We start from the raw sequence: 27,509 nt of genomic DNA, 5'->3' as shown, positions 1-27,509 counted from the left end.
AGTTGTTGTTAAGTAGCGCTTATCTTAAGCCAAGGACTTTTCAGTTTCCCATGCTCTGCCAGCAAGCAGGTGTGCAAGAAGCTGGGAGGGAGCAGAGCTGGGGCAGCTGACCTGAACTAGCCAAAGGGCTATTCCATACCATAGGATGTCATGCCCAGTATATAAACGGGGGGAGTTGGCCAGGAGGGGCGGATCGCTGCTCTGGCATCGGTCAGTGGGTGGTGAGCAATTGCATTGTGCATCACTTGTCTTTTCTTGGGTTTTATTTCTCTTTTTTTTTTTGTTATATTCCTTTTCATTACAATTATTATATTATTGTTATTCTTAGTAGGATATTTTATTTTACTTTAGTTATTAAACTGTTCTTATCTCAACCCATGAGTTTTACCTTTTTTCCTCCTCCCCATCCCACTGGGAGGGGGGAGGGGGAAGTGGCTGTGTGGTGCTGAGTTGCTGACTGGGGTTAAACCACGACAAACCTGAAAATGCCAGCAGTTTTTACATAGGCTCTATCTGTGTATCTGTATTTATGAATAAATAATTATAGAAATTAATCGTGTATAATGGCATACAGATTCAGCACTGCTGTTTCCTGATGCACATCTGGACTCATGAAGCAGTGGATCAATCCATCTTCAGCTTTTTAGAAGTTTTTTTTCCTTCCAATTCTGTAATTTTAGTGAGCTGATGCCATTTAGAGTAGATAGAAGCGCAAGGTTTTTTCCTGTAGTATCGGTTTGCATGTCTTTGAATGCATACTGGTGTTTCCCACTCTTCCTTAATTAGAAATACTATCCTTGCAATGTTATTGCAGTGAAACAGACTACAGACATTATAATGAACAATGTATTAGGCAGCACTTACAGTACTTGTTTTCCAGGGTTGAAAGGTGGGTCTGTACAGCTTGCAGTATTTCTGCCTTCCTAGTACTGAATGAATATTGTACTTTTATTGATGGTTTGCTTTAGTTGTTTAAGTAATGTTTATTTGTTCTTGTGCAGTCAATTTAAAAAATATTCATTTAAAACAATTTTTTTGGTCTTTTTTAGGTTCGTTTTCTGTCTGATCTTGTGAATTGTCACGTAATAGCTGCACCTTCAATGGTAGCTATGTTTGAGAACTTTGTGAGTGTGACACAGGAGGAAGACGTACCCCAAGTAAGCAAAAGATCTGTAGGCTCCTCCAGTGCTGTTTTCACAATTTTTCTGTTTCCTTATGCTTAGAACGGGGAAGTTTTAGAGAGAGCAAACTAAATGGACTGTCATGTGCAGTTTCCTTAGTGTGAGTAAAAGGAGCCTGTAGCAATTAGCAAATACATGCATACAGTAAGAAAGTTTGGTCCTTTATAGTGAGGTAGCTGAAGTGAATTCATTTTACTTTACTTTGGCAAGTGTATAGTGCCTGGCTTGTTCTGCAATATCGATAATCTGCAGGACTGTGAAAATGATACCGTTTTTTAAGTCACTTGTCACGGTTCAAGTTAAAAATGATACATTTCAAGCAAGAATGTATTTTTTTTCATGGCTTGCCAATCCAGTCTTTAACTACTTGTTTTTACATCCTCCCAAAAGAATAGTTTTGGTAATGTTTTATTTTAAATTAAAATGGGGTGTATGTACAAAATCTTTTCGAGCTTACTTGTATACTTAGATTTCAGTATATTTCTTTCCTATAGGTACGGTGTGACTGGTATATGTTTGCATTTCTGTCATCTTTGCCTTGGGTTGGAAAGGAGTTATATGAGAAAAAGGATGCTGAAATGGATCGTCTCTTATCTCAGACAGAAAGCTATTTGAAGTAAGTTGTAACCCATTAAAAAAACTCTTTAACGGTATCTATTCAAGTGTGGATTGATAGCTTTGATTATTGCTCACTTAAAAGTATTCTAAAGCCTTAGGTCTGAACCATTCTGTGGGGGAAAAAAAAACCCTGAAAATAGAATAGGTGGAGAGATTTTTTGAATTTGAAAAGTTTTATTGTCTTGTCTAGTTCTAGGGTATGTTGAAGGTCTTGTTCTGCTCATGCTGGAGCAGCTGCAGTTGTAAGTGTGCTGTGAATACTGATAGGTTGCTACGTTAGTGCTCTGCAGTGTGAGTGCTTTCTCTCTCGGTGCTTCAAGTTAACGTTGTCAAGATATGATAATAGAGGTATTTTAAGTAATCACAAACCTGGTTTTTACATACTGTAGACTTCATCAGCTGAGGAGATCAAATAGTAGTACACTCACAATAAGAAAAAAATTGCTGCCCTAAACTAGTCTTTTAAAGGTCAGCTTTTCTTTCCTGTGTAAATAGACGCCGCCAGAAGATTCATGTACCCATGCTACAAGTTTGGACTGCTGATAAACCACATCCACAGGAAGAGGTGAGTGGACTTTACACTGCATTCTTTCAGAAAGTTTGAAAAACAGTTTTTTACTAAGGGGTTCTTCTATCATGAAATTAAAAGGCACGTCTAAGAGTATTAATGCTTTGAATTGTCTCCTGTTTGTCACTTATTCTAACAAGTGCTACATGAGGAATTCTCTTCTAAGTCTTGGGACTAAATATAAGGTTGTATGGGGTGAGTAGGAGAGTGTTTTGTTGTTTGCTGACAGGCCCCTAAGGAAATGTTATGAAGTGAGGAATGGCTGTGGATTGTAGTATTTGTTTTGGAATTGCAGGTACAGGGCTTCATGTTAAAAGGACCTTTGTGAGAAGCAGAATGTAATTCCTTACTTATCCCTCAATGTTTTCCCTCTGCAAGAAAGAAACCTTTGTAGTGGCTTTGCTTTCTCAGCTCTAGGAAGTGCTAAAAAAATACGTAGAAACTGTATGCAGCAGTTACCGTGCCGTCTTTCACAATTAAGCCAAAAATAATGAAGGGGAGAAGGGGCATCTGGCTAGTTTGGGGTGGAATTTGCCTTCTCAGATATTCTTGGGGTTTTTTCTTTCCCCTAAGTTTGAGGACAAACTTAGTTGGAAGCTGACATCTAAATTGATCTTTGCGGAAGTCTCGGAACATGGCCCTCTTAAGTTTTGTTCGCTGTTCTGATTAAATCACAGTCTTAACAATTGTCTTGTTAATCATAATTTGGAGAGAGAGGCTGTCTGATTATGATTGATTTGTCAACATGAGTATTCTGCCTGCCCAATATCTGGATTTCCTTATTTAGTTCAGTAGAGGAGAGATTAGCAGAGTGTGTTTGAGACCATGTGTTACCCAGAGTACTGCAAACATGGCTGTTGACTCCAGGTGCTAGTTGTTACTAGTTTTGTTCCCATTTTGTAGTGTGATAATTTCAGTAAATGCAAAGCACTTCCATGTAAAGACATTTCTTGCACCACTTGTAACTTGAAACTTGCATTCAGCAAGGCCACAGGCCTCCAGAGTTCTTGGACTGCTTTTAGCAAGAGAGTAATTAAACAAAGCAAGACTATTGCTGGTTGCACAGGTGTCTGTGCCATCTGTGGGAGAATGCTGGGACTCACAATTGTGTTGAAAACCATGGCAAAGGTATTTAATATTTGATAGTATTGTACTTGTCTTCAATATGCAGTAGCTGGTAGTTTTGATTGCTCTGGGAACAGCATGGCAGTCCTATGGAATGTCTTTCCAATTTTAATGTTGATATTATGTCTGTTTTAGTACCACCAATGAGTAGTGACTGAAGTAATGTTCACTGCTGTAGTTTCGCTGGCAGATTCAAAGAATGGCCATCATGCTGAGACTCCTGGGCTGCCTGTTGGTGTTTAAAAACCTGCCAGCGGTTAAATTTTACTGACACAATGTTGTGTGGAAGTAGGAGCAGCTCTGGTGTTTGGAGTTCTTAAATTATTTCTTGGTTTACTGAATCAGCAGTTTAAGAAACTGTTTTTTTCTGAATGGAATACAGAATTTAAGAAATACATTTCTGATAGTTCAGGGAGCTGCCAGCTTTGTTATGAGATGCGGCACATCTGATGTTTCTCACCTTTTTCCTTCAGTATTTAGACTGCCTTTGGTCTCAGATTCAGAAGTTGAAAAAAGACCGTTGGCAAGAACGACACATTCTGAGGCCCTACTTGGCTTTTGACAGCATTCTTTGTGAAGCGCTGCAACACAATCTGCCTCCGTTCACTCCTCCACCTCACACCGAAGATTCAGTGTACCCGATGCCAAGGGTTATTTTTAGGATGTTTGACTATACAGATGACCCTGAGGTATGTGACTGCTGTGGGGGATGGTAAGCAGATTTCACAGTTAGGTTCCTGGGGTAGTACTGGTCAAAATGTGATGTCTCCTCTCCCAGGATGGTGAGTGGTTTGAAGACCAGCAGCAGTTCTGCTTTGGTACTTCTGCAGAAATGAACTAAGTGACCAAGTTACTGTACAAAGCAAATCTGTGAGGAGCAGAATTTAGGGAGTGAGATGTTGTGATGCTTTCATTTAGAATGACAATGTTGATTGAATTCTCTACTGCCTGTAGTAAAACTACGTTCACCGAGTTAGACTTTCCTCCCATAAAGTTGGTGACTTGAGTCTTTTTCCAGGCTAGGTATTTATTGTAATGTTTAAAGGCTGTTATTTACTCATCTGTTAAAATTTGTTGATGCATATTATGGAACAAAGGAGTGCTCAATTGAGGTGGGTGAAAGATCCATCTATCTCAACAGTCTGCCTCCAGCATTGGTCAACAGCAGGTATATAGACAAAAGTGTATAGCAATAGGAAAAGAATACATACTGTTTTCCCCAAGTGCTTTTATACCTCCCTTTGCTTTACGTCTGCTGCCTTTTACCTTCATTTATTGGCCCCTGTTTTTTGCAATGAACGAGACTATGACTGTGTATTCTTTCCACGCTGTCCTGGCCATTCCTGGCTTTATTTCTTTATCATATTGCAGCTCAACTGTGATTTTTTTTTTTTTTTTTTTTTTTTTTTTTCCCAGGCTGCATGGTGGTAGCCTGCCTGATGGCTCCACAGAGCAAAGGAGGAAGCGGATGCTCCGTGACCTTATAATCATGTTCTCTAATTTTGTTCCCATTTCTTTTTGTAATGAGTCCTAGTATTCATTTTGTTTTAAACATCACTCTGAGGTTTGTGTGGAACTGTGTCACACCGGCTTCTCAGTCCTGAAGGATACAGGGCGGCTGAGACCTCACGGTGTTTATGTGGAAGCTGGACTATTTTTTCCACCTGTAAATATATGTAGGATAGCTTGCTACCTGTAGTACCACTGCAATAGCAGTGATCTTTCATGAGTCTTAATTCTTTCTTACCAGGGCCCCGTCATGCCTGGCAGCCACTCTGTTGAACGATTTGTAATAGAAGAGAACCTTCACTGCATCATCAAATCCCACTGGAAAGAGAGAAAGACTTGGTAGGAAGAGCTTAGCACTATGGGGCCCTGGCCCTTTTTATATGCTACCATGGCTTCTGTGCCATCAGGGATATGCAGAGTCCTGCACTGGTTAGACAAAAGCTCAAGAATAAACATTTCCTAGAGCATTTGATGAAACTTGATTTACTACATTTAACTATATTAAAACTGTTGCCTGGAATACTGTGGATCTGTAATATCCAGATAATGGAGAGTCTGTATGATCCAGGGGGACAGTGGCTCCTTGGGAAGGGAATTGCTTGATAATACAGGATGTGCTGAAAAAAATATGCAGACACACCTTATTCTTCATGGGAGCACTGTGGAGAGTGTGGCTGTGTTATGCTTCCTGGAATTTTGAAGCAGCCGATTTGTTGGGGCATAGTGAGCCTTGAGCTGGTTCATCTGCAGGTGACTGCGCACTGGTGTTTATGATCACACTTCTGCTTCCTACTCCTCCTTGTTGCATTCTTCTCTTTGGGATTACATGGCAGAGATAATTGAGCTCGCTCTGGAGAGTCATTGCAGGGCCAGCAGATTTCATTAGTTTGAATTCAGGTGTGCCAGGAAGCAGTTCGGGCACTTTTCTTCGTATCTGCCTCAGCAATATCTGATGTGGGTAATGGATAGCCGAGATGGTTTGCCACAGGTAATTGGCTGTGTCATGCTTCCAAATGAAAACCACTGAACTTTGTATAGTATGCAAAAAATGGGCAGCAACAATGTTTTTGGTGATGGCATGTGATGAAGTTTTTTGGTTGCAGCTGTTTGATTCAGTAGAAACTAGAAATTCAGGGTGGTTGCAGTTACTGGGATAGTCTTTGTTAATTCTCAGAGGAAGGTAAAAGACTAGAGGGAGATAGAAAATTTGCCAGAGGTAGAAATAAAATCAAGGAAGTAGCAGTTGTTTGCTTTGTGCTAATGATAGGTGATAATGAGCTGATTAAAAGATGAAGCATTTGAAGCCTGAGAGTTTCTTATATAACCCATTAGCCTAATTGTGCTTTCAAGTCACTCTGAACATCTGTTGTTTGTGGTTTTTTTTTCCTTTTCATATATGCATACCAGAATTACAGATTACCATGACTATTTACGCAAAACTATTTTGCGTAGCAGTATAGTGTTCAAGTGATGTAACTACATAGAGATAAAATACATCATTACAAATCATAGTTTAGGCAATGCTGGTGTGTTCTTGTGCTGTTTCTGTTTTAAGTGTTCTATGGATTGATGGACAGACTTTGGAAGGATTGTTGGTTTGTTTGTGCTGCTTTTGTGTGAACTCTTGCCCAGAATTAAGCATTTTCTGTAACTTTGTTACTTGATCTTTACATCACATTTGCTGTGTTATTTTCTGAACTAAATGTATCTATGGTTTTGCAGTGCTGCACAGCTGTTGAGCTATCCAGGAAATAACAAGATCCCCTTGAACTACCACATAGTAGAGGTATGGATTTTATATATAACCTCTTTTGTAGCTCTGTTATTTCACAAGTAACATGTCCTAGTTGGGTCCATTAAATTACAGTTTCATTTGGGAGTCAACCAGAACCTTGTTGAATTCAACCAATGACTTTTAAATGAGTGGGTTATATGCAGTTGAGTATTAGTTTTATGCTTTTTGTTGTCATTTTAACTTGGTGCATGGGACCTTTGGTCAAGTACCAAAATTTCTTAGTGCACTAGTAATCCAGATTGTGGCGTTTCTCAAACTTTTAAGGTTTAACATTTGATGCTTCTAATGTATCACGCAGTCTAAGAGATGGCTACATTTGAGTCACTTTTAGTTTTTAAAAAATTGAATTAAAATACAAGAGGAAATGGCCACAAATTAAAATACAAGAAACTCCATTTAAACATAAGAAAAATCTTTTTTTACTGTGAAGGTGATTAAACACTGGAAGAGTTTGCCCAGAGAAGTTGTGGAGTTTCTGTCCTTGGGGAAGTTCAAAACTAATAGGACAGAGCCCTGAGCAACCTGCTCTAGGTGACCCTGCCTTATGCAGGGGACTTTTGACTCGATGAACTCCAGCCAGACTCAGCTGTTCTGCATGATTTTATCTTTGGATCTTCTAAATGATTTTGTTCTACTGGCCCTGAAAAGAACTTGCAGTGAAATAGTGGTGTGTTTCCTCCAGGTCATCCTCCATATTAAAGAATTTTAAAGAACCATAATGTGTATCAGAAAAGCAGCATAGGTTTTCTTTTGCTGCCTCCTTTTAAGGGTCTGTTTTCAAGATGCAGAGCTGTATAAAACTTCATTAATTTCCATCAAAAGTTGAAAGGGATTAAGATATTTCAGTAATAATGGCAACTTGTCATATAAAGGCTTTGTGAAGAAGTAACTATAAGTAGGAATTTCAGAGCTAATTATAACAAGAAATAATCTTATGTAGAAGATTTATCTTAATAAAAGTGAGATTGAGAATTCCTCTTGGCACCAAAATGCCAAATATTCTGAATGCTGTAAAGTTACATTACTTTTGGTCAGCTTGTTCTTTTTGTACTCTGAATTCAGAACAGAGGAAGCTTAAAATCAACAATAATTTTATGCCTTAACATCATAGTATCTTCAGTGGTCTTATCTTCAATATCTTCAGGTGCTGTATATGGCTATATGGCTGTGTGCTTTATGCTCAGCTGTACACTAATGACAACAAATAGTCACTGCAATTCCTGATGAAATAAGTTACATAAAGGCCCTGGAAATTCTTTGATTCAGAAATTTGTAGGATGTGAAAACAGCAAAGGTTTGTGTAGATGAAATTACTGGAAAGAAGTGCAAGACTGGTGTACAAATTCTTTGACTATTACTGTAATAATTTCCCTTTTCTTGCAATTTTGAGTTATTTTAGAATATTAACTTTATTACTTGTCTACGACTGCTTACTTTTAATGAAGGTCCAGAGCTTTTAAGGCTTAGCATGCTTTTTTCAGGCTTCTGTTCATTCTGCTTACTACTGCTTCCTTGTAAGGTCTCTCTTAACAGTCAACTTGGTGATATGTTGCTTTCAATAACAGTTTAATCTGTGAAATTTCACTAACTTTTTCAGTAAGTCACAGAACTGTAGAAATAATATGGTGAAACAAATAAAAGAAAGTGTTATTTAAGGTTCAGAACGTAACAGGCAGAAGTAAATGTAGCCTGAAAGTGGTTGTCGGTACCTTCCCAAGTATGCCTACTTTTGAGGTCCCTTGAGGCTCCACGTTGTAGTTTGTCAAGCCGAGCACAGAATGCTCCATGCTACCTGGAATCTGTGTGAAACACTGAAATGTGGCACCTATCTCTTAGTAGCTTCTTGTAGACGTGTATGTAGATATTTCTGGTAGCTGTGAACAGAGAATGTCTGGGCAGTGTCATTGGCTTGTTGGACTGCTATGCCCCGTTGTGCTTTTGGTACAACTTACACTCGACAGAGATTGGACATTCAGATCATTGGTGTCCTGATCTTTCTTGTGGCCTTGTTGTTTTCACAAAGTATGATATGCCAGTTTGAAACACTTAATCTGAACATTTGATAATGAACATGTGATGAATATCACAAATACAGTTTTATGCAGTATCTCAAACAGGTCATGACTGATCATCCAGTTGTTATTTCCTGTTTTGAGAAAAGGAGCAGTTTTCTACCTAACAGGGTCCCCCCCTACCTTTTTGCCATATCTGTCTTAACAGTATGTCCAAATTATACTGTCATGGAAAGGTTCTCCACCTCCTTATAGTCTCTTCATGCTTTCAAGTCCTTCCTCAGAATAACAAGTTCTAGTCAATGTGTTTCCATGTGCTGTTTGTGGAGTCTATAAATGGATGTTGATTTCTTACACCAGTAAGAAGACTTTCTAAAGCTTACTCATTTAAGCTTCAATTCTTCCATGTTTATACAGAAGTTTAAAGAGGAAATTGACCAACCATAATGAATCAAAGTTTCCTGATTCCTTTGATGTAATTTAAATCTAGTTGAGAATGGCATGCAAAATAAACAGAAACTCGGAAATTAGTATTGTACAATGGTGATCTTTTCGTAGCCCTCAAAGACTGACATGCTGTTATTATAGGCAAACGTGAAAATAAAAACACGAATGCTGACTGCAGGATTGTTTTCAGTTTTCTTAGAAGGATCCTTTGCCAAGGGGTTCTGAGCATATATTTTTGTTGTATGAAATGTTGGTTGTAATCTTCAGTTGCAGCTTGTGGCTTTATTTATGTAAGTTTTTGTGTAAGAGAAAAGAGGACACAATGGAAAAGATATAGATGTAATTTTAATGCAAATACTCTTTCATACTAAATGCTTAGGCTTCATTTAATATGTTCAATATTTATATCTATTATTTAAGAGGATCAGATGATTTCCACTTTTCTCAGATCATGTGGTAGCACTGCAGTAGGTCATATTATAACTATGCCCATTTCTACAGTTACGTGGTGTATTTGTTAGACGTAATATATTTATGATGCTGGTGTTGCGTTAGTATGAAATAAGGGCAGTTAGAGTGGACTGTATTAGTACAGCGTAGGGTTACCACTACCTTTAAGTTTCTCTCTCTTTTTCCTGGAACATGCATTTGACAGAATAATATGGGCCTTTTTGGGTATGTAACTGTTTAAGATTGATGGCCACTATTGCGAAGCTGAGGGTTGTGCAGGCACAGCATGTCAGACTGTGCTCTGATTCTGTGCCTTCCTCTCCTACAGGTGATATTTGCAGAATTGTTTCAACTTCCATCTCCACCACACATTGAAGTCATGTACACAACGCTCCTGATTGAACTGTGCAAACTTCAGCCTGGCTCTTTACCACAAGTAGTATCCTTTCTGTGCTGCTGGAGAGCATTTATAAAATGCAGTCTTTATTCTGTTTGTTCTGTAGATGATAGGATAGCAATAAATACTGCAGTATTAATATTTTACAGCAGCTGCACGAAACTGGAACACTCACATGGAAGAACAGCACAGCCCACTTAGCACAGGTCTAGATTTGCCAAGTGGGCAAGACTCTTCAGCTTTCTGGACAATGTTCTGGTACTTTGTCTGACCTTCCCAAGAAGTGCTGTCTTGGTGAGGGGGTAAAATACAGTACTCCTGTTTGTCACTACAGCCTGTTTAGGTCTGGACAGTGTGTGGCATGGTCACAGACACAATAAAGGCTGAGAAGGAAAGGAAGTGACAGACTTGATCTTTTGTTCTAACAACTGTGTGAGTGCTCCTGCTCTTTTTTTAGTAGGAGGTGTAGCAGATGATTTAAAGGAACTTGCCTGAGTTCCCACTCAGTGCTCCCACTAGGAGCATTCAAAATGTCAATAATCATCTGTCAGCTCAGACAGGGTGGCTAAATGCTGAGGAAGGAGGCATGACTCCCAGCTAATTCTGGCTATTACATTGCCCCTACTTTGCTGCCACTTTAGATCGTGTTAGGTCATTGTTTTAGATCAAGCTACAGACTGAGAATGGAGGACAGTTAACAGATGTCTATCCACAGTTCATTTCATGCCCAAACTTTCATTCTATTTCATGATACCACTCACTGTTTACAAATCACATAATCTCAATGATTAGAGCCAAGTCTGTTTCTAGAATTGGGTGGATGTCCATGCAGAAAGTTTCTAATGTTAATAGGGACACCATAAGAAGGATAAAGGCCTTCTTGGGTAAAGTCAGTATAGACATACTTTCTCTAAGCCTTCAGTGATGATCAGAGATTGTTTGTGGATAATCATCAACAGCAGCCTGTGAAGCTAGACTGGTGAGATTAGAGAAGTACACCATAAGGAGGTTGGTGTCTGTTCATATCAATGCAGTTTTGCTTGTCACATGATGCGAATTCTGGCTTCTATGGAAGAAGCCAACAGTCTCATTGCAATGGAAGAAAAACAGATTGGGATGAGAAGGTAGAACTCACAATAAGCTTCATTTTTTCCACTGTTGATTTACTGTCATTTACCTGATTTTGGAGTAGACCCAGGGAGCTTTCGGTACAAAAAGTTGATGACATTCTGTTAAAAAACTGAAAGGAATAACATCTGACTTACCTAGTGCTTTTCTGTAAACCTTAATAAGAAACTTTCAGCTTGCACAAGCCACAGAAATGCTCTACATGCGTTTGGATACAATGAATACAACATGTGTGGACAGGTAAATGTGTTTTGGAGACGATGGAAAATATTCCTCAGTATCGAATGTACAGGAAAAATGAAGACGCTATGGAAAGAGTAGTCAGAAATCCTTGTTAGAACTTCTTGGTGCTATTCAAAATGTTTTCTGGGCTCTGGCTTTGAGCAATCTGAAGAGAAGGTGGAGGACTGACTCGTTGCCTCTCCTTCCCAGAAACACTCCCCCGGAGGTCGTGAGTCTAGCTGTCTGTACAGGACAGTTAAGATTGGTGACAACTTTTCTGTGTTCAAAGCTGTTCATAGTTGCATAGTACTCTGTTATCTGGTACTATGCCTGCTCCCTAGTAGTCTGGGAGGCGACTTGGAAGTGGAGTTAATGGCATATGTGCCACCCAGAGGAGGAGAGTGGTGGTGATTTTGCCCTTTGAGTGAAGTCTGCATTGTGTAGGAAAGCTGTTAATTACTCATCAAAAATATGAAAGTTTCATATTCACAGTAAGTTTACACTTTAATTGTTAGTTTAATAGGTCATCTCTTTGTATGAAACAACAGAACATGACAGGCTGTCTATTTGTCCATAAAAGCTTCTTTCTGACTCTCTGAACTTAGTCTTTTGTATCTGTGAATACAAACGCCTGTTTAATGCTGTAATAGCTTTAGAGTTTAGGCTTGCCTTTGAAAAGTAGAATGCATTTATAAGAAAATCTCAGCTGAAAGTTTTCCTGCACATCTGACATTTAATGGAGCTTTCTTTTTCTTTTAATAAAGATTTATTAACTGGTTTTCTCACCACTTGAGCAACTTTCAGTTCCGTTGGAGCTGGGAAGATTGGTAAGTTTCTCTCCTTTTGATTCGAACCTGATATTGCAAAAACCTTAAAATTTCAAACTTATCCAGAAAGTGTCACAGCATAGTGGCCCTGTTAATTGCTTTCCTCCAACTCTTAGAGATCTTTCTTAATCTGTTCACCACCACTCAGTAGTAGGTTATCTTGATAATCTCTTTAGTCACTGTATTGTCCCTGGTGAACGTTGTGATAAATCTCAAGCCAGTGTAAGCATTCCTTAAACAGGGGAAGTAGGAACATAATTTCTTTAATTTGTCCTGCACCCTCAGCCAGTTGCTAGCAAATTTTCCAAAATGACTCCCCAATTTACTTTTAATGGTTTGCCCTAACTCTTTGTATCCTGTATTGGTTCTGTAATCTTGCTCTCTGTTCTACCCTAAACCTTTCATTATAACCTTTATCCTTGAGACCTTGTGATCTGTTTCCCTCCTGCCAAATCCTAGCGCCTGAGGTTCCATCAGAGCTGGCCCTGCCATCCATTCTTCCCATGCCAAATCTTGAACTCGTATCTCTAGCAGGAGCTTCCTGGACTCCATCAATGTCTACCACAGGTTCCCCTGAGCTCTCCATTCCAGGCACTCATGTAGCAGGAGAGATCACCTTGGGGTTAAGTCCTCCCTACAGTAACTTCCACAGCCTGCTACCGTACATGCTTTCCGTAGCTGATCTGCCCAAGTGTCCATGTGGAGAAGGGTGCAGCCCTTCTTGTGATATGTTTTTGTGGCTTTACTTATGTTGTCCTCATGTGAAGTTAAGTGCTTGCTGGCTATCCTAGTATACATCCGTGTTGACTGACCAGGCAGCAGTTGTCAAAGAGCTGGTTTTTCTTTGCCTGGATGTTTCTTGATGGCAGTGCTTCTGTGGGTCTCTCTCACAAGCTAGCATTTTTCACAAATCTCGCAAGTGACTGTATTTGAGACTTTTCTTTATCTGAAATGCGTTTGAAATCAGCCAGAAGTTCAAAAATTCCTGTGAGGGAGGAACAGACTATGAAATCACACAAGGTTCCTTTCCTAAGGAAAATGAAAGCCAGCCAACCATAAGGACAAATTATTTTTAATCTAGTGGGGGAAGGGAAGCTACTTGAAAATATATCACACAGAGATGAGATTCCAAGAATGCTAATGGCCAATAAGGAAATAATGATAAACTTACCTCATTGTCTTAAAATTGCCTACACTGTAAAACTGTCAAGCACTCCAGTTGTCCTTAGACCATATTGTTTTGTACCTATTAGATCAAGCCAAAAAGAGACTAAAGCACAAATTCTTTTTGCTAAAAGCTGTTGCATCCTGTCCTTTGATAGGTCAGATTGTCTTACTCAGGACCTTGAAAAGCCCAAACCCAAATTTGTGAGAGAGGTTTTGGAAAAGTGCATGCGGTAAGTAAGATCTTTTGATAGTTGCATTCAAGGCAAAGTTTGATCTTTGCTTCTGGATACTGTCAGCTTCCTTTTAACTTGACTCTTGTCTTACGCACATCTGTTCTTACAATGCAGTTTCACTTAAGAGATGAGTCTGTTGTTTGTATGATTTTAATCTGGTTTACCTGCTGTAGGACACTTAGGACACTACTTTAGAGAGAGAGAGAAACAGGTGGAGCAGATGGTAGTGAGCTATCCCAGGTATGCACACCTGTAGTTACAAAAAGACATGCTTCACTGTAGGCATGGACAGAAATAGAGTTTAGGCAATATTCCTGGTAAGTATTCAGTATCCACAGAAATGGAGGGAACTGATCATTAGTTATACTAAAAACTGAGAATCTAATCTTGATTCTTCTAGGTGCCTCTGATGTTGATTGACCTTAAAACAAACAGCCCTCCAAACAAACAAGCAAAAACCTCAAACCCAACAACAAGAGTACACAATCAGGGCTAGACTTACAATTGTTGAGGCAGAGGGATATAGGAGAAAGAGCAAAATGTTCAAAAGCCTATGTTATTCAGCATCCTACATGAAAACATTTATCTGTTTTTGTGTGAATTCAGTATAGGAAGTGTGAAAGTATTGTGCTGCAAAGCAAATGCAGTTTTTCTGTGGCATACTTCCATTTCACTGAAAACTCTGGTAGCAAAATTAAGCCTTTGTGGGAGTGAAAGCTGGAAAGTAAAATGAAGACATCCAGTTTAGTATTTTTTCTGCTTTGAGCACCAACATCTTACTAGTTTTCTGCAGCGCATCTTTAGGCTTTTGCATAAAACATCCTACCAGGCAGTCTCTAAATCTTTTCACAAGCTAAATTAATTGTATGAGGATGAAAGTCTAGCATCACAGAGTTCAAATAGAAAGCATCTACTAGTAAGTTTGGTTTACTTAGCTCTTACTACCCAGCAGAAACTACCATTCTGTTGTATAAACATCCTGATTTTTGTTCTGTGAAAGTTAAATACAGGAAAACCATTATAAAGCAGTCACTTTAGAATTAGCCCTGGTGTTATTCCCATTTTAATTCTACTGATGTGAAACTTGTTATTTCCAGACTCTCCTACCATCAGCGAATAATAGACATTGTTCCTGCAAGTTTTTCTGTCCTCAGTCCTGCTAATCCAGTGTGCATTTACAAATACGGAGATGAAAGTAATAGTAAGTATTAAAGTTACTGAGGGGTCAAGTTGAAGAAAATAGTGTTTCAGAGCAAGGGAGAACACTAGATTGACTGTAGTGTCAGTTGTCTTCATAAAGAGGAATACAGCTGAAATAAATATGCATTATTTTCATATGGGTAAATATGCTTCACGTGAGCAATTAATATATATTAAGCCTGGATCTCTGTAATATAATCCTCTTTGTTACTTTATGAAGAAAAGAAAATCCAGATACATGAAGTTACTCTTGCTGAGGTGGTTGTGGTGTTGTGCAGCATTGTTTGCCAGAAGTCTGAAATTGGAAAATTCATCTATTTCCCCTGTTTGGGCACAATACTATGCAAAAGTCAGCATACGAAGTGATAATGTGAGTTTATTTTTTGAACTTCATGAAACTTCTACCAGTAAACTTGGTTTAATGAAGCATACAGAGGCAGCAGATGATGTAAAGATTGAGGTAGAGAGATACCCTTATTATTCCTTTTATTACTCAGTGTAAAGACAATCCTAAGCATAAAAGTGTCATCATCAAAGATACAGTGAGGAAAAACAAGAAAGTATTGTATTTTTAGGAAATTGGTGGAAGCTGAAGTAGAGCTTCAGACAGGAGAGTGATTACCTGACCTCAGCGCTAAAGGTTCTGCTGAAAGTTTTGAATTTAATGTGAAGACCAGGAAATGTGTTGAGCAATTTTATGGAATAGTGATGTGGACAATGGTATTGGAAACAGCTAGTTTTAGGTGTAGCTGGGAAGTGTACTTGTTTCTCTGAGACGCAGACTGATGTTAAAAACACTCACTTGCCTTCTACATATTTGTTACCTCTTTGCTTTTGTTTAGGGTCTCTTCCTGGATATACTGTGGCACTCTGTTTAACAATTGCAATTAAAAATAAGGCCAGTAATGATGAAATCTTCAGCATTTTAAAAGATGTGCCTAATCCAAACCAGGATGATGATGATGGTAAGATATATGCTGTTAGGCTGTGGCAGGCTGTAATTTCTTTTGTGTGTAGACCGATCTGCCATTCTTTGGAGCTATGAGTGTGGTGGTTAACAGAACTGTATGCTTTTCCTTCTAATAGCTGGTTTCAATTTATCAGTAAATGGAAATAATACACCATTGTTAGGTTTTTTTTGTAAACATCTTACATGCAGAGGCAGGCCTGTTTTTCTTAACAGAGGTAATCTGGTGCTTGAGGTGTGTTTTCTTGTGATTATTGACAGAGGTAGCATGAAAGAATTCAACATTTCCTTTTCCTTCAGCAACAGAGTGCAGTTCATGCTGTTATCCTCACCCCTGAGATTCAGTGCTTGTGCCCTGTCTAAGAGCTTCTCTCCCCTTGGTGCAGTCCCACAACAGATAAGATAGCCAGCCTGCTGGCTGTAGTCTTCCATAGATACAAACTCATGATGGGACTCCACTCACGTTCATTTTAGCTTTGCAGCCACAGACAGCATTGATTCCTAAACCCTGTGTGTTTTAGGGAGTGAGAAGGAGTGCAAGACAGAGAATTAAGAAATGATCTTTACAATGGGGACAGCTTCCATATTTCTGTAACATTTGCAAGTGTTCTGTTATGCAAGCAGAGAGCAGCAACGATCTGGTTTTTTGCCCTGGGATCCACTGTCATGTTTCCTGATTTGCTTTAGGCATCACCCACTCATGTGGGTGCTCTCTCTCCTGCCTGTCTTCAGGGGGAGGCACCGTTCGCTCCTAGTACCCATATTTGCTATGCGTGCTTGCTGGACCCTTCTCCCATGTCATAACCAACCAACCTCTGTATCCTAATCATCCTTACCTTCCCCTCTCCTCATCCATTCTCCCTTCGTTATGGTCTGCCAGGCCTTCAGCTTGATGCATAACTCTGCAGTTTCCTTTGCTGTCTTTCTCTGTCGCTGTCCATCAGTGCTGTTACATGTTGGTCGGGTGGCTGTGTCTCTGATAGCTTCTTCACTGACCTGGAATTCTTTCTGCATGTTTTCTCCATGGCAAAATGGGAGCCTGAAGATCTGCACATTTTGTAAAGTCGTTACTAGCTCCCTGCTCAGCCTTGCAAAACCCTATTGATGAAACTTTTTTTTGTGAAATGAGTTCAAACCATAAGTTATCTCTACAGTTTTATGAGTAGCGTACGTGCTTTGCTTGAAGTACTTATAGTTTCAACTTTAAATAACTTGCAGATGAAGGATTTACCTTCAACCCTCTGAAAATAGAAGTCTTTGTTCAGACTCTGCTCCATCTAGCTGCAAAATCTTTCAGCCACTCCTTCAGTGCCCTGGCAAAGTAAGTGTAATATGTGCATTATTTTGGGGCTTACAGAACTGTTTAATTCTGACAGTGAAATGCGTGATAAAAGAACTGGACTGCAAGCTTCAGCGATGTTTTAGGTGCTCCACAATGCAATATGGTTAGGAGAACTAATGACACTGCTTGCTGAAGGAATGGTAGTGTAAATCCTAGGTTATATATGTGAATGGAATTAAGAGAAGTGTGTATATTACAGCCACGTGCTGTAAATCAAACAAATGGGACAGGTTTGGAACATTACTCCATTTCAGAAGTACTCATTTGCTGATTATGGTGAGGAACAAGGGTTTCTCCTTATGCTTGAATGACTGGGTAGCTCCCACCGCGATATCTTGTACTATGAATATGACTCTAGAACAGTTACATCTATATAAAAGATGAGGAAAGAAAAAGAAAACATGAAACTTCAAAACAGTCTGCTGTAAACTTCTTCTGTCTACCAAAGCACAGTAAAGCCCATTCTAAAATACTTCAGAGTGCATCCCTTAAAGATATGCTTTAACTTCTAAAGAATTTACTGCACCTTTTTTAGTAAAATGAGATAAAATAACTAATTTTTAATCCTGTGTGCTTTGGAGTTGCACTTAAGTGACCTTGATACATGAAAGGTAGTCACGTGCATCTTAATGAATTATTTTTCTATATGTCCTTAAAGATATATAAAGCTGTTACAAAAACATGCACCTAGGAGGTTTATAGAGGCAATGTTGATAAGAAGCTGTAGATAGTAACCTGCAATCAGTGGTACAAGAGGCAGGGTGACATGAATACTTAGAGCCATGGTATTTTCACTGCTACGCACCAACAGTGGCAGCCATGAGATCAAAAAGAGCCTCTTATGCTTTATAGTTATATTACAATAAGCTGGGTTATGAATGCTGTGTAGCAGTCAGTGTAACTCTGCTAAAATAGAGGCTTTTAGCAGCATTTCCTTCAAAAAGGCAGATTGGATAAGTGTTTAAAGTTATGGAAACGCATAGCAAGAGGAAGGTCTAAGGCTCAAAAGGCAGCAAATTTTGCTCCAGCTGTGTATAGATAGGCACATGAAGCATGAAAGTGCCTCCTGCTTTGAAGAGTATGAGAAATGTAGCCCAGCTTCAGGGAATAGGTTCACCACTAAGATTTAAGTTACTTTTAGGAGCTGTCATGTCTTTGTAGCCTATTTTAGCTCAGGATGGTTATATTTTCCAGGGAATAGTTGTTCAAGAATTGCTGCAGATAGTCACAAAATTTTCTTTTGGCCCATCTAAACCACTTGCCTTGTATCTGCTGCTTTTTTGACCTGATCCCAACCCCTCCACTGACTACTTGCATGTATTAAAAGGTTTCATGAAGTCTTCAAAACGCTTGCTGAAAGTGATGAGGGGAAACTCCATGTTCTGAGGGTTGTATATGAGGTTTGGAAGAATCATCCACAGGTAAGAGGTTGCAACGTCAAGTATCTTTGTGAGTTTCAACTCACAGAGGTCATATTTAATAAAAAACATTACAGTTTGCTTTATATACTTTAAAAATAACTTGTCTATTGTTGTCTTATTTGAAGGAAAGTTCAAATTATATTTACTGTTGTTACTAGTGACTAAAATGAAGGCTGGACATGAAATATATACCGTCAGTGAGGCTACTTCTTCCTCAGAGTTCATTGTGGGAGGGCAAAGGCTGTCATTCTGACTGAGATTCATGCTATGCTGTTTGTCGTACAAGAGAATAACTTTTGCTAAAATCATGTTTCTGTTCAAAATTGGAAAACAGTGTAGATGTGTAAATTGAAATAAGATGTAGATCTCGTATCAAAAGCAGGCCACATTCTTAGAAATGTGGAAACCTGGGGGGTTTTAGGGATTTTTTTTTTTTCCCAATTGCTGGTGAAAGCCATACAGTTATTCCGCAAAGCTCATGTTGGAGTCACTGTTGTGTGTGGGCAGAGTGAGTAGAGCTGCAGTCAGTGACTGTTAGAACAGATCTGTCTGACAGTGCCATGATTATGTTCATTCTTGAGCCAGAGGAAATAACACCCTAAAAGACCTATGAAAAATGCCTCAGTTGTTTAAGCAGTTCAGTTTCTTCACAGCAGTTGTTTTCTCCCTCAACTGTCATTCTTCTATAAATAGAAATCGATAAGGAACTCAAGCTGAATTTGCCTGTATTAATTATTTCATGTATTCCTTACTGGTGTGTTTGTGTTACTTTATTGTGCTTGAAAGTGGACTGTACCTCACAGCTGCATAGGCCAGACTTTCCGAAGCGATGCCACTGAGAACAAGGGGTAATCCTTGCATCTGCTGCTGGACCTGTGGCCCATTCCCTAGGGGAAAAACTGAGCACCTAGAAGTTACCTATGCAAGATGTCGCCTCTCTTTGAATTACAGTAAAAACATCAAAAAAGCAAGATTTTTAAAAATATATTAAACTTCCTACCCAAATTACTGACCTTGAAAATGTGACGATTACAGTCGACCTACTTTTTACTGCCATTTAACTGGATCAGAAGAAATTACATTACTGCAATCTAATATCCGTATCCTCTTCCTCTTCGTTCCTTTGTATTGCGGCATGACCAAACTGAGATGGAGGTTTCAAACCCAGGCTAAACAGTCATGTTAGATTTTTATGAATAAATCAAGATCACTTTAAAAAATACCAAGTGCAAAAGTTATAAAGGTCTGCTGTTCTACTTGATCATGGAACTTAAATTTTCCTCTCTTGCATTTATCGCAGTTCAGTGTTTTGCTTCTGGTCAAGCACTTGTTTTTTTTCCTGAGTCCACAACCTCCCTGGCACACAGAAGAAGTGGTGCCTGGACAGCAGGACTCTTGTTCCGAGTCTGTGTTCATGCTGCTCCCCCTAATCCCATGCCTATGGGAACGTCCTTTGATTTGGTTCAGACTACCAGTAGTGTTCACAAGGCATATAGTGCTAATGAGTGATCTATGCTGCAAATAGTGATTTAGCAATAGGAATCAGTAGTCCCTGGGCCTATAAGCAAGGTTGCAGTGGTGACTTCATGAAGAGAAACTTTTAATGTTGAGGTGAAATGTTTTCTCAAAATCCTAGGTCTGTGTTTCTTGGAAGATCAGGCTAAATAATCAGAAATTATTCCTGACAATACAGGAAGACAAATAGAGCATAGGATGCTATCCTGGGACTTGAAAGTTGAGTGCTGAGTCTTCTGTATGATTCATTCAGTTATTTTAATTTTCCTTCCTTAAAAGGAGCTTTGTTACACTTCCTTATTTGACAATGGGTTCTTGTAAGGATAAATACAGTGCAGGCTGTGGTTCTTGGATACTGTGGCATTCAAGCACATGAGTAACTAAGATAAGCCTTTTTTCTGAACAGCTTGCAACTGCTTTAGTCAGTAACTCCTCTCTGCAGTTGCCTGCTAGGTTGCTTGCAACCTGCCCAGAATGACAGCAGTGCCTGTAGCAAGTAAGCACTTCCACTGACTACACAGCACTGGCTCTGTCCTGAAATGAATAGGTCCTGTAGAGAAGAGCTTAGTGTCACGTTTGAAGGCTGTTGCAGTTCAAGGAGAGTAGGCTAACAGTCGCTCCTTCATTATGGTGATCTGACAGGTGTATGTGCTCTGGTTTGAGTACTTCGGTGTCAAATACTAGGACTTGCGTCTCTAAGGCCTCACTTCTAACTATGATGCTTGTATTTTTTGCTTTTGTATGGAAGTATGTATGTTAACAAAGAGTGGTACATCACTTTCACAAGAAGTAGAAATGGTTGTTAAACAAAATCAGAATGCTTTATGTAATTGATATAGATCCCCTAATTTGAGCAGTTTTAGGCTAGACTGCCCAGCTTCCTAAAGTATTTGAAATTACCCAGTAATATCACTAATGTAGAGTTGCATCAAACCATCTCTGGTTTTATCTGAGGCTGGAATACTTTACACAGATTGTGTGTGCAAATGTCTTTCACAAAATATAGATGATTGCTGTGCTTGTGGACAAGATGATCCGAACACAAATTGTTGACTGTGCTGCAGTAGCAAACTGGATCTTCTCTTCAGAGCTTGCACATGATTTTACTAGGTAACAAGAATTTGTCTTGGGTTATTTGTCTTTGAATTACTATTTTAAGTGGCCAGTACATAGTTTAATCTATGACAACTGAATAGTGAAAGAAAAAGGTACAATTAAGCTTTTACTTCTTCTACAAAATATGTACTTCAGCATTTTTCTTTCTGAGTCGGGGTATGAGTGTTTATGTGACAGTGCAAGAACGTTGCTAGCATGTTATTTTGCAAGTAGTCTCTAAGCCTGCCAAAGAAGAACACTACTGAAACTATTTCTAGACAAAGTCCATTGCTGTGTGTTACATAGCTGCTAGCTTAGTGTGGTCCTGGTCTTTGGTTGAGGCATGTAACTTGTACCACCATTGATACATTGCTTATTGAGAACGGGAGAAGTGTTTGGTCTGAGAAGTCAATTTGACGTTGGTAGTCTCGCAGTATGTGTATGACATATAATGCTGGTTTGGAAGTGTACTGCAAAAAATAGGAAAGAAATGATTGTTAAGCTTTCTTACATTACAGGTATACTTTCCTATATGCTGAGTGTTTGCTCAGTCTAGTCGATGTCTTAGATGATACTAAGTTTTTTTTTTTAAATTCCCCCAGATACATTTTTCTGTAAGAAACTACATTTAGTTTTCTGTCTTGAAGTAGTGTGTAACGTAGTGTTTTGAGCTTTGTGTCTTTCCTAGGTTTTACATCTGGGAGATCTTACATTCCACAATTCGTAAGATGAATAAGCATGTTCTGAAGATCCACAAAGAACTGGAGGAGACTAAGGCAAGATTGGCCAGGCAGCACAAAAGAGTGAGTAATTTGTTTGTAATTTTTAATTATTTTAAGCTAAGTTACACAAACCTGCATGCTGTGAGACTGATGCACAGTTGGTTTTGGGAAGGACTGATACATTTATTAGGAAGCATGTCTGCAGACATGTGGTCATCTGTAGCACTAAGACATTGAAAATGGATGCATGTTCGCAGTCCACCTTTCTAATGGTAGCTCTAACCTAAGAATTCAGTAAAATCTTTAAGGGATTTCATATGTATTTGCTCTGTTCAAGCTCTCTCTCACAAGTTTGTCTTCCAATACAAGTGTGTCTTCCACTTGCCTTCTAATCTGGATTCCAGTTACCTTATTAGATAACAATAAGAACAGTTACAAATTATTTATAGTAAGTTCTTTTAAAGAGTACTCTTGTGGCTTCCATGCAGAAGTGCACGGAAACAGCTATTTGCTATTGAAAAGTTGGCTGTTACTGTTCTTCTGATGGATGCTGCTGGATTCTGACACTGGCATCTGTCACTTCCTTATTCCAGCTTGCTTTTCTGAATACCTTTGCATGATCTGGGTTACTATATACAACAAACTGATGAGCAAGCAGCCCCTGTTGTGTTCTGTTGTCCCAAGTGGGACAGTAAAATGGGGTGAGAGAGTGTCTTCCGTGGCAGCTGCAAAAGACAGGGCCCAAGGAAGCTTGGCTGAATGCAATACTTAGTTGTGATAGAATGAAGTCAGTTTATAAACACGTTGAGAGTTGCAGAGAGTGAGAGAATTTCCATGTTTATATGTAGCCTGTGATTATGATTACCTGCATAAAACCCTTAGCTATCTCCAAAACTTTGGACAAAGTTTATGTCAGAATTTGGCACATGGCACAAAGGCTGCTAAGGGTTTTTGAAGAAACCTGCACAAGTCAGTCATTTTTCCAGAAGTTTCTGTTGAGAGATCACTAATACCTCACAGTTTGCCAGTGTTGGTTCATCCCAGCCCCTTCATCTTGTTTCCTTCACTCCCAGCAACAGCCATCCTAGTTGCTTGCATCCTCAATCTACATTGATCAGCAGTTAATAAATGCCTGTGATTATTGAAGACCTAGATGCAGTCATTGATCGTACTGTGAGACAAAGAGCTTCTCTGGCGTCTCTAAACAAATATACCAGTGTTTTCATTTCTGTACTTGCCTCTTGCTGCAGCTCTTTATTACTGAGTACTTTAAATGAGTATTGTGCCAGGAAGAAACATTTGTATGCAACAGTGAGTAGTTCTGCAGGCTGTTGCTCTGCTGCATGACCGTTTCTTTTAGAGGAAGTAAGCCGTCAAGTTTTGATGTCCCCATCATGAAGTGGATTGCCTTACTGCGGAATGAGTCCAAGGCTTACATGCTTTCTCTTAGGTCCTATTGGGGCTTTAGCATTTAGAGTTCAGGAATCCTGTTCCTGAATAGGAAGCAAGTTCCTATAGAGAGAATAAAAGTAAATTCTCACTTGCTCTGGTAAGTCGTTTTTATTTTTCATGCTGATTCAGAGCTGTAACTATCTTCTGATTGTGAGTTTCATTTGCTATGCAGTAAGTGAGTTAATACATGGCCCTATATTTGTCACAAGTTGCACATGCTCCTTTTACAAATATTTGAAGTTTTGAGCTGTTAATTTATGGGTATTTTTGCACAGAAACAATCCTATGAGACTGAAGCAATATCTGTATTGCAATGTACCTAGTCCATCAGATGCTGCCTTTCCTTCTATATCTCTTGTAGTCTTGTGTAAGACTTCATTACACGAGCTCCCAAGTCTGGTACTTAGGCGTATTTTGGTTTTTTTGTTGTTGTTGTGTTGTTTTGTCTTTGAGGCAATGAAAACATGCCATGCTCCTAGTTAGTAGTTTGGTTTCCATGCTGACCCTTTCTAGTCTGAGAGCATCCTTTTTGATCATGGATATAGGGAGTCCCCACTTTAACACCACGGGCTACAGTCTCTAGTCTTCCTGTTGTGCTAACCAGCTGGATTCATCCGAGTTCTTGCACAAAGTGCTTTATTTTTTGGAGCCCTGAGATTTCAGAACTGTTCATTGAATGAATTACCTGCCCTGCTGGAGTAGACACAATTTTAAAAAATTTACACCAGATTCTTTTTTAAAAAGCTGTTCATTTTCTGGTAATGATAAAGTCAGCAGGGGTATTACCTTTTACTGTGTTCCACTAAATAAAGGACTGGTAAATCTTTAAGCTTGCTCTGGTTTTGCTGAAATCTTTTTTTTTTTTTTTTTCAGGGCTTTCCCATATTGGCATTTTTCCTTCCAAATTTCTTTCCTGAATTATACTCGGAGTAAATGTCCTTCAAAATATAATACTTACCAAGCTACAGAGCAGCTTCAGTTGCTGCTCTTCAGTTGCTCTGCAGACCTTTTCACGTGTGGAACCAGAGGGCATTAACAGTGTCCACAGGTAGCCAGGTTGCTAGTTAGTCTTGTGTTGTTGTCACTTACAGCGAGACAGTGATGATGACGATGATGACGATGACCGAAGCAGCGATCGGGAAGATGGACCGCTAGAAGAGCAGATAGAACGCTTGCAGGAAAAAGTAGAGTCAGCCCAGAGCGAGCAAAAGAATCTCTTCCTTGTTATATTCCAGGTAATGATGGCCAAAGTCTTTTCTCACTTTCAGATTTAAAGTTACTGGATTTATAAGCTTTCAGTGTTACTTGTATCTCAGGCATCTTCTTGGAATAAGAATATGGGAAGGGGTTGATGGGTTTACTATGGGTTAGAGTCAATCCAGATCATCCTTCAGCAGAGACTGCTTCTGAGCAGGATCTGTTCAGTTTCAAGTGCTCAGGAGCAGAGGAGTTCTGCTAGCATACAGTTTCCTGAACAACCAGAAGGTAACTGGATTTTATTTGCTTACTAAATTCAGTGTTTGCCAAGCAAAATAATTATTTTCACATTGCTGTTCAAAGCTTCTGTCCCCCAGACCCTCTTACCTGAGGTTAGGATCCTTCTTTCATTTGGCGAGGCTGAATAAGCATTCTTTTTCCTCTCCTGCAGCGTTTCATTATGTTGTTAACTGAGCACTTAGTGCGCTGTGAGACTGGTGGCATTGATGTATTTACACCTTGGTACAAGAGCTGTATAGAGAGGTTGCAGCAGATCTTCCTGCAGGTAAGTTTCGTTTCTCAGTTTGGAAGGCTGTGGGCAGGGACCTGCTGGTTAGACACGCTTTGTGGCTGGAGAACCGAGCACTCCGTGAGAGTAGCAGTAGGTGGCAGCAGCACGTCTTCTCTGAAGGCTAGTGTGGGGCTAGGTGGCAACTCTGGTTCTGGCCACACCTCTGCCACAGACTGGTGGAGTGACTGGTCCTTGATGAATTCCCACGCTGTGAGCAGACTGCAGAAAGATACCAAGATGTGATTATTAATTTCGCTGAGCTCCTCTTAACTGTGTGTTTATAGTAAGGGCAAAGTTGTGAGCAAACAAGAATAATAAAATAGTTGTCTTCTAAATAGGCGGATTGAAATATTGCCGAATTCCTTTTAATAAGATGTGTAAATATCTATTAAAAATCATTCTTGAATTCTTGGCTCTGTATTAAATCAGGTAACAAGCACAGGTGGCTGGATGAAAGTGATAGTAATAGAAAATTATACCTGTGCGAGCAGAAGATATGTTGAAGAATGGGAGTGGTGGTATAATTCTCCCCTGGGCTGAACCCTTCCCTGGTAGTAGATGTGGCTTCAGAGGAAAGCGAATACCATGCTTCTACTAGGATATCTCTGCAGTTGCATGGTATCCTGCACACAATTCAGGGTCCAGGAGTGAAGAGCTATAGGGAGCACAGTGCTTCTCAAGACAGGATTTCAGCACATGCTTGCTTCTTGCAGTCAGTAGTGGCCCTGCATTATTCTTTTCTTGTCAGTGGCTACTGTGTTGTGGAAATGAGATGTGCTTAACAACTTTGATGAAAACATTTGACCTGTGATTCTTACATGTCTTGACTTCTCTGCCTGTTCTTATATAAAGATAAATGAAAACAATAAAGGTTTGTGTTTTTTGTTTTTGTTTTTTATCTGCCAGCATCACCAGATAATCCAGCAGTACATGGTGACCCTAGAGAACCTGCTGTTTACAGCTGAACTGGACCACCACATACTGGCTGTGTTTCAGCAGTTCTGCGCTCTGCAGGCCTGAGGATTATTCACGGGCAAAATCTTGTCTGCAGGACTTTAATGAATCTAATTTTTTTTTTTTTAAATGGGAAAACTTGACATGGGGATGGAAGAATTTTTTGACTAAAACTGGCTTTCATGTGCTCCTATATAAAACAATACAGTACTCTAACCAACAGCAAACTGTGTAAGCATCATAAGCCTTACAAGATATGACTGATAGGGGATAGATGTGAAGTAAAATATTAATTCTTTTCATTGTCTTTTAATCTGCTTTGACTCTTGACTTCATGATAGTATTTTTGTTTCTCCCCTGTTGTTTATATAAAAACAAAAATCAGGCAAAAAAACCACACAAAAAACCCAAACACACAAAAAACCCCAAACAACAGAATGTTACCTCTGCCTGGCCCTTAAATCAAAGGAACTGCAGAAATGAGAAACAATTCATAGTGTTTTGTGAGTATGAAAGGGAATGCACCTTCTCAGTGAGCAGTGTGATAAGCTCTCTAGCATGGCACAGGAGAAGTGTCCTAACTTTGGGCATGTGAAACACTTGAGTTAAACTTTCAAAGTAGTATAGAGCATATGGATCTGTTTATTACCAAGCCAGCTAGATTTTCAGTTTGAAAGAACATTGTTGTAATACAATTGAAGTATGTTTTTTAAATGTATTGTCTAGTCTCTTATTACAGTAGCTGCAAACAATCAGTAGAGGAACTTCATGGACAACTTCTGAAAAATGCAATCCTTTTTGCAGTACGGTCAGAGAATCGTGAACTGCTCCTGGCAGCATTCTTCACTGGTGAATAGAGACAGTAAGCATGAGTCGGAGTGGAACAAACTTTTAACTTCCGTGCTGCAAGCCTTACCGGGGTGTTGGGAACTCTGGCCCCAGATGCCAGGGGAGCGGGCAGGGCAGCGTTCAGCTTGTTCCTTTATTTCAGCCTGTAACTAGCTGGGCTGCCAAGCTTGGGCAGGGCTGGGCCTGCAGTGATGCCAGAAATCTTTCTGGTAGTGACGGTGGATGAACCAAGTGCCCTCACCTCATCTGGCTTAGTAACAACTGCTTTGCAGTGGCTGCATCTGCTACCCTTCCCTTGCTGTAAAATGTGACAACAGCACGTGGCTCCCAGAAAGCGTTTTAATGCTAAATTAAGTGATATCTCACCAGAGACTTAGACTGGGAAAACACAACCTGAAAATAGAGTAGCCTTAGTTTTGAGTTATGCAAATAACATTACGTACATAAACACCAAACCAGGGTGGTCTGTATTACAGTAAGCAGTGATGAACGGCAAAGACACTGCCTTAGGTGCTCAAGTCCATCACTGTGCAGTGTATTTCCAA

General features: G+C 39.5%; 1 protein-coding gene across 4 annotated transcripts in view; it reads left to right on the top strand.

The window, feature by feature from the left end:
• NCBP1 (nuclear cap binding protein subunit 1) overlaps positions 1–26,422 on the top strand; it is a 30,558-nt gene extending 4,136 nt beyond the window's left edge. For all 4 annotated transcript variants that reach the window (XM_050913668.1, XM_050913670.1, XM_050913669.1 and 1 more), the window contains 19 exons: positions 1,050–1,157; positions 1,676–1,797; positions 2,295–2,364; positions 3,966–4,181; positions 5,243–5,340; positions 6,724–6,787; positions 10,034–10,144; positions 11,406–11,470; positions 12,217–12,279; positions 13,602–13,676; positions 14,777–14,880; positions 15,722–15,844; positions 17,065–17,167; positions 18,516–18,609; positions 21,131–21,234; positions 21,908–22,022; positions 24,485–24,628; positions 25,042–25,155; positions 26,068–26,422. In XM_050913668.1, the coding sequence (XP_050769625.1) occupies positions 1,050–1,157; positions 1,676–1,797; positions 2,295–2,364; positions 3,966–4,181; positions 5,243–5,340; positions 6,724–6,787; positions 10,034–10,144; positions 11,406–11,470; positions 12,217–12,279; positions 13,602–13,676; positions 14,777–14,880; positions 15,722–15,844; positions 17,065–17,167; positions 18,516–18,609; positions 21,131–21,234; positions 21,908–22,022; positions 24,485–24,628; positions 25,042–25,155; positions 26,068–26,181 (2,007 nt within the window). In that variant the 3' untranslated portion in view covers positions 26,182–26,422. The remainder of the gene's footprint in view (positions 1–1,049; positions 1,158–1,675; positions 1,798–2,294; positions 2,365–3,965; positions 4,182–5,242; positions 5,341–6,723; positions 6,788–10,033; positions 10,145–11,405; positions 11,471–12,216; positions 12,280–13,601; positions 13,677–14,776; positions 14,881–15,721; positions 15,845–17,064; positions 17,168–18,515; positions 18,610–21,130; positions 21,235–21,907; positions 22,023–24,484; positions 24,629–25,041; positions 25,156–26,067) is intronic.
• Positions 26,423–27,509: the final 1,087 nt, after the last annotated feature.

Source organism: Gymnogyps californianus, chromosome Z, assembly GCF_018139145.2.
Source record: "Gymnogyps californianus isolate 813 chromosome Z, ASM1813914v2, whole genome shotgun sequence".
Lineage (NCBI taxonomy): Eukaryota > Metazoa > Chordata > Aves > Accipitriformes > Cathartidae > Gymnogyps > Gymnogyps californianus.
The sequence above is the reverse complement of the archived record's forward strand: the minus strand, read 5'-3'. Positions and strand labels throughout refer to the sequence as shown.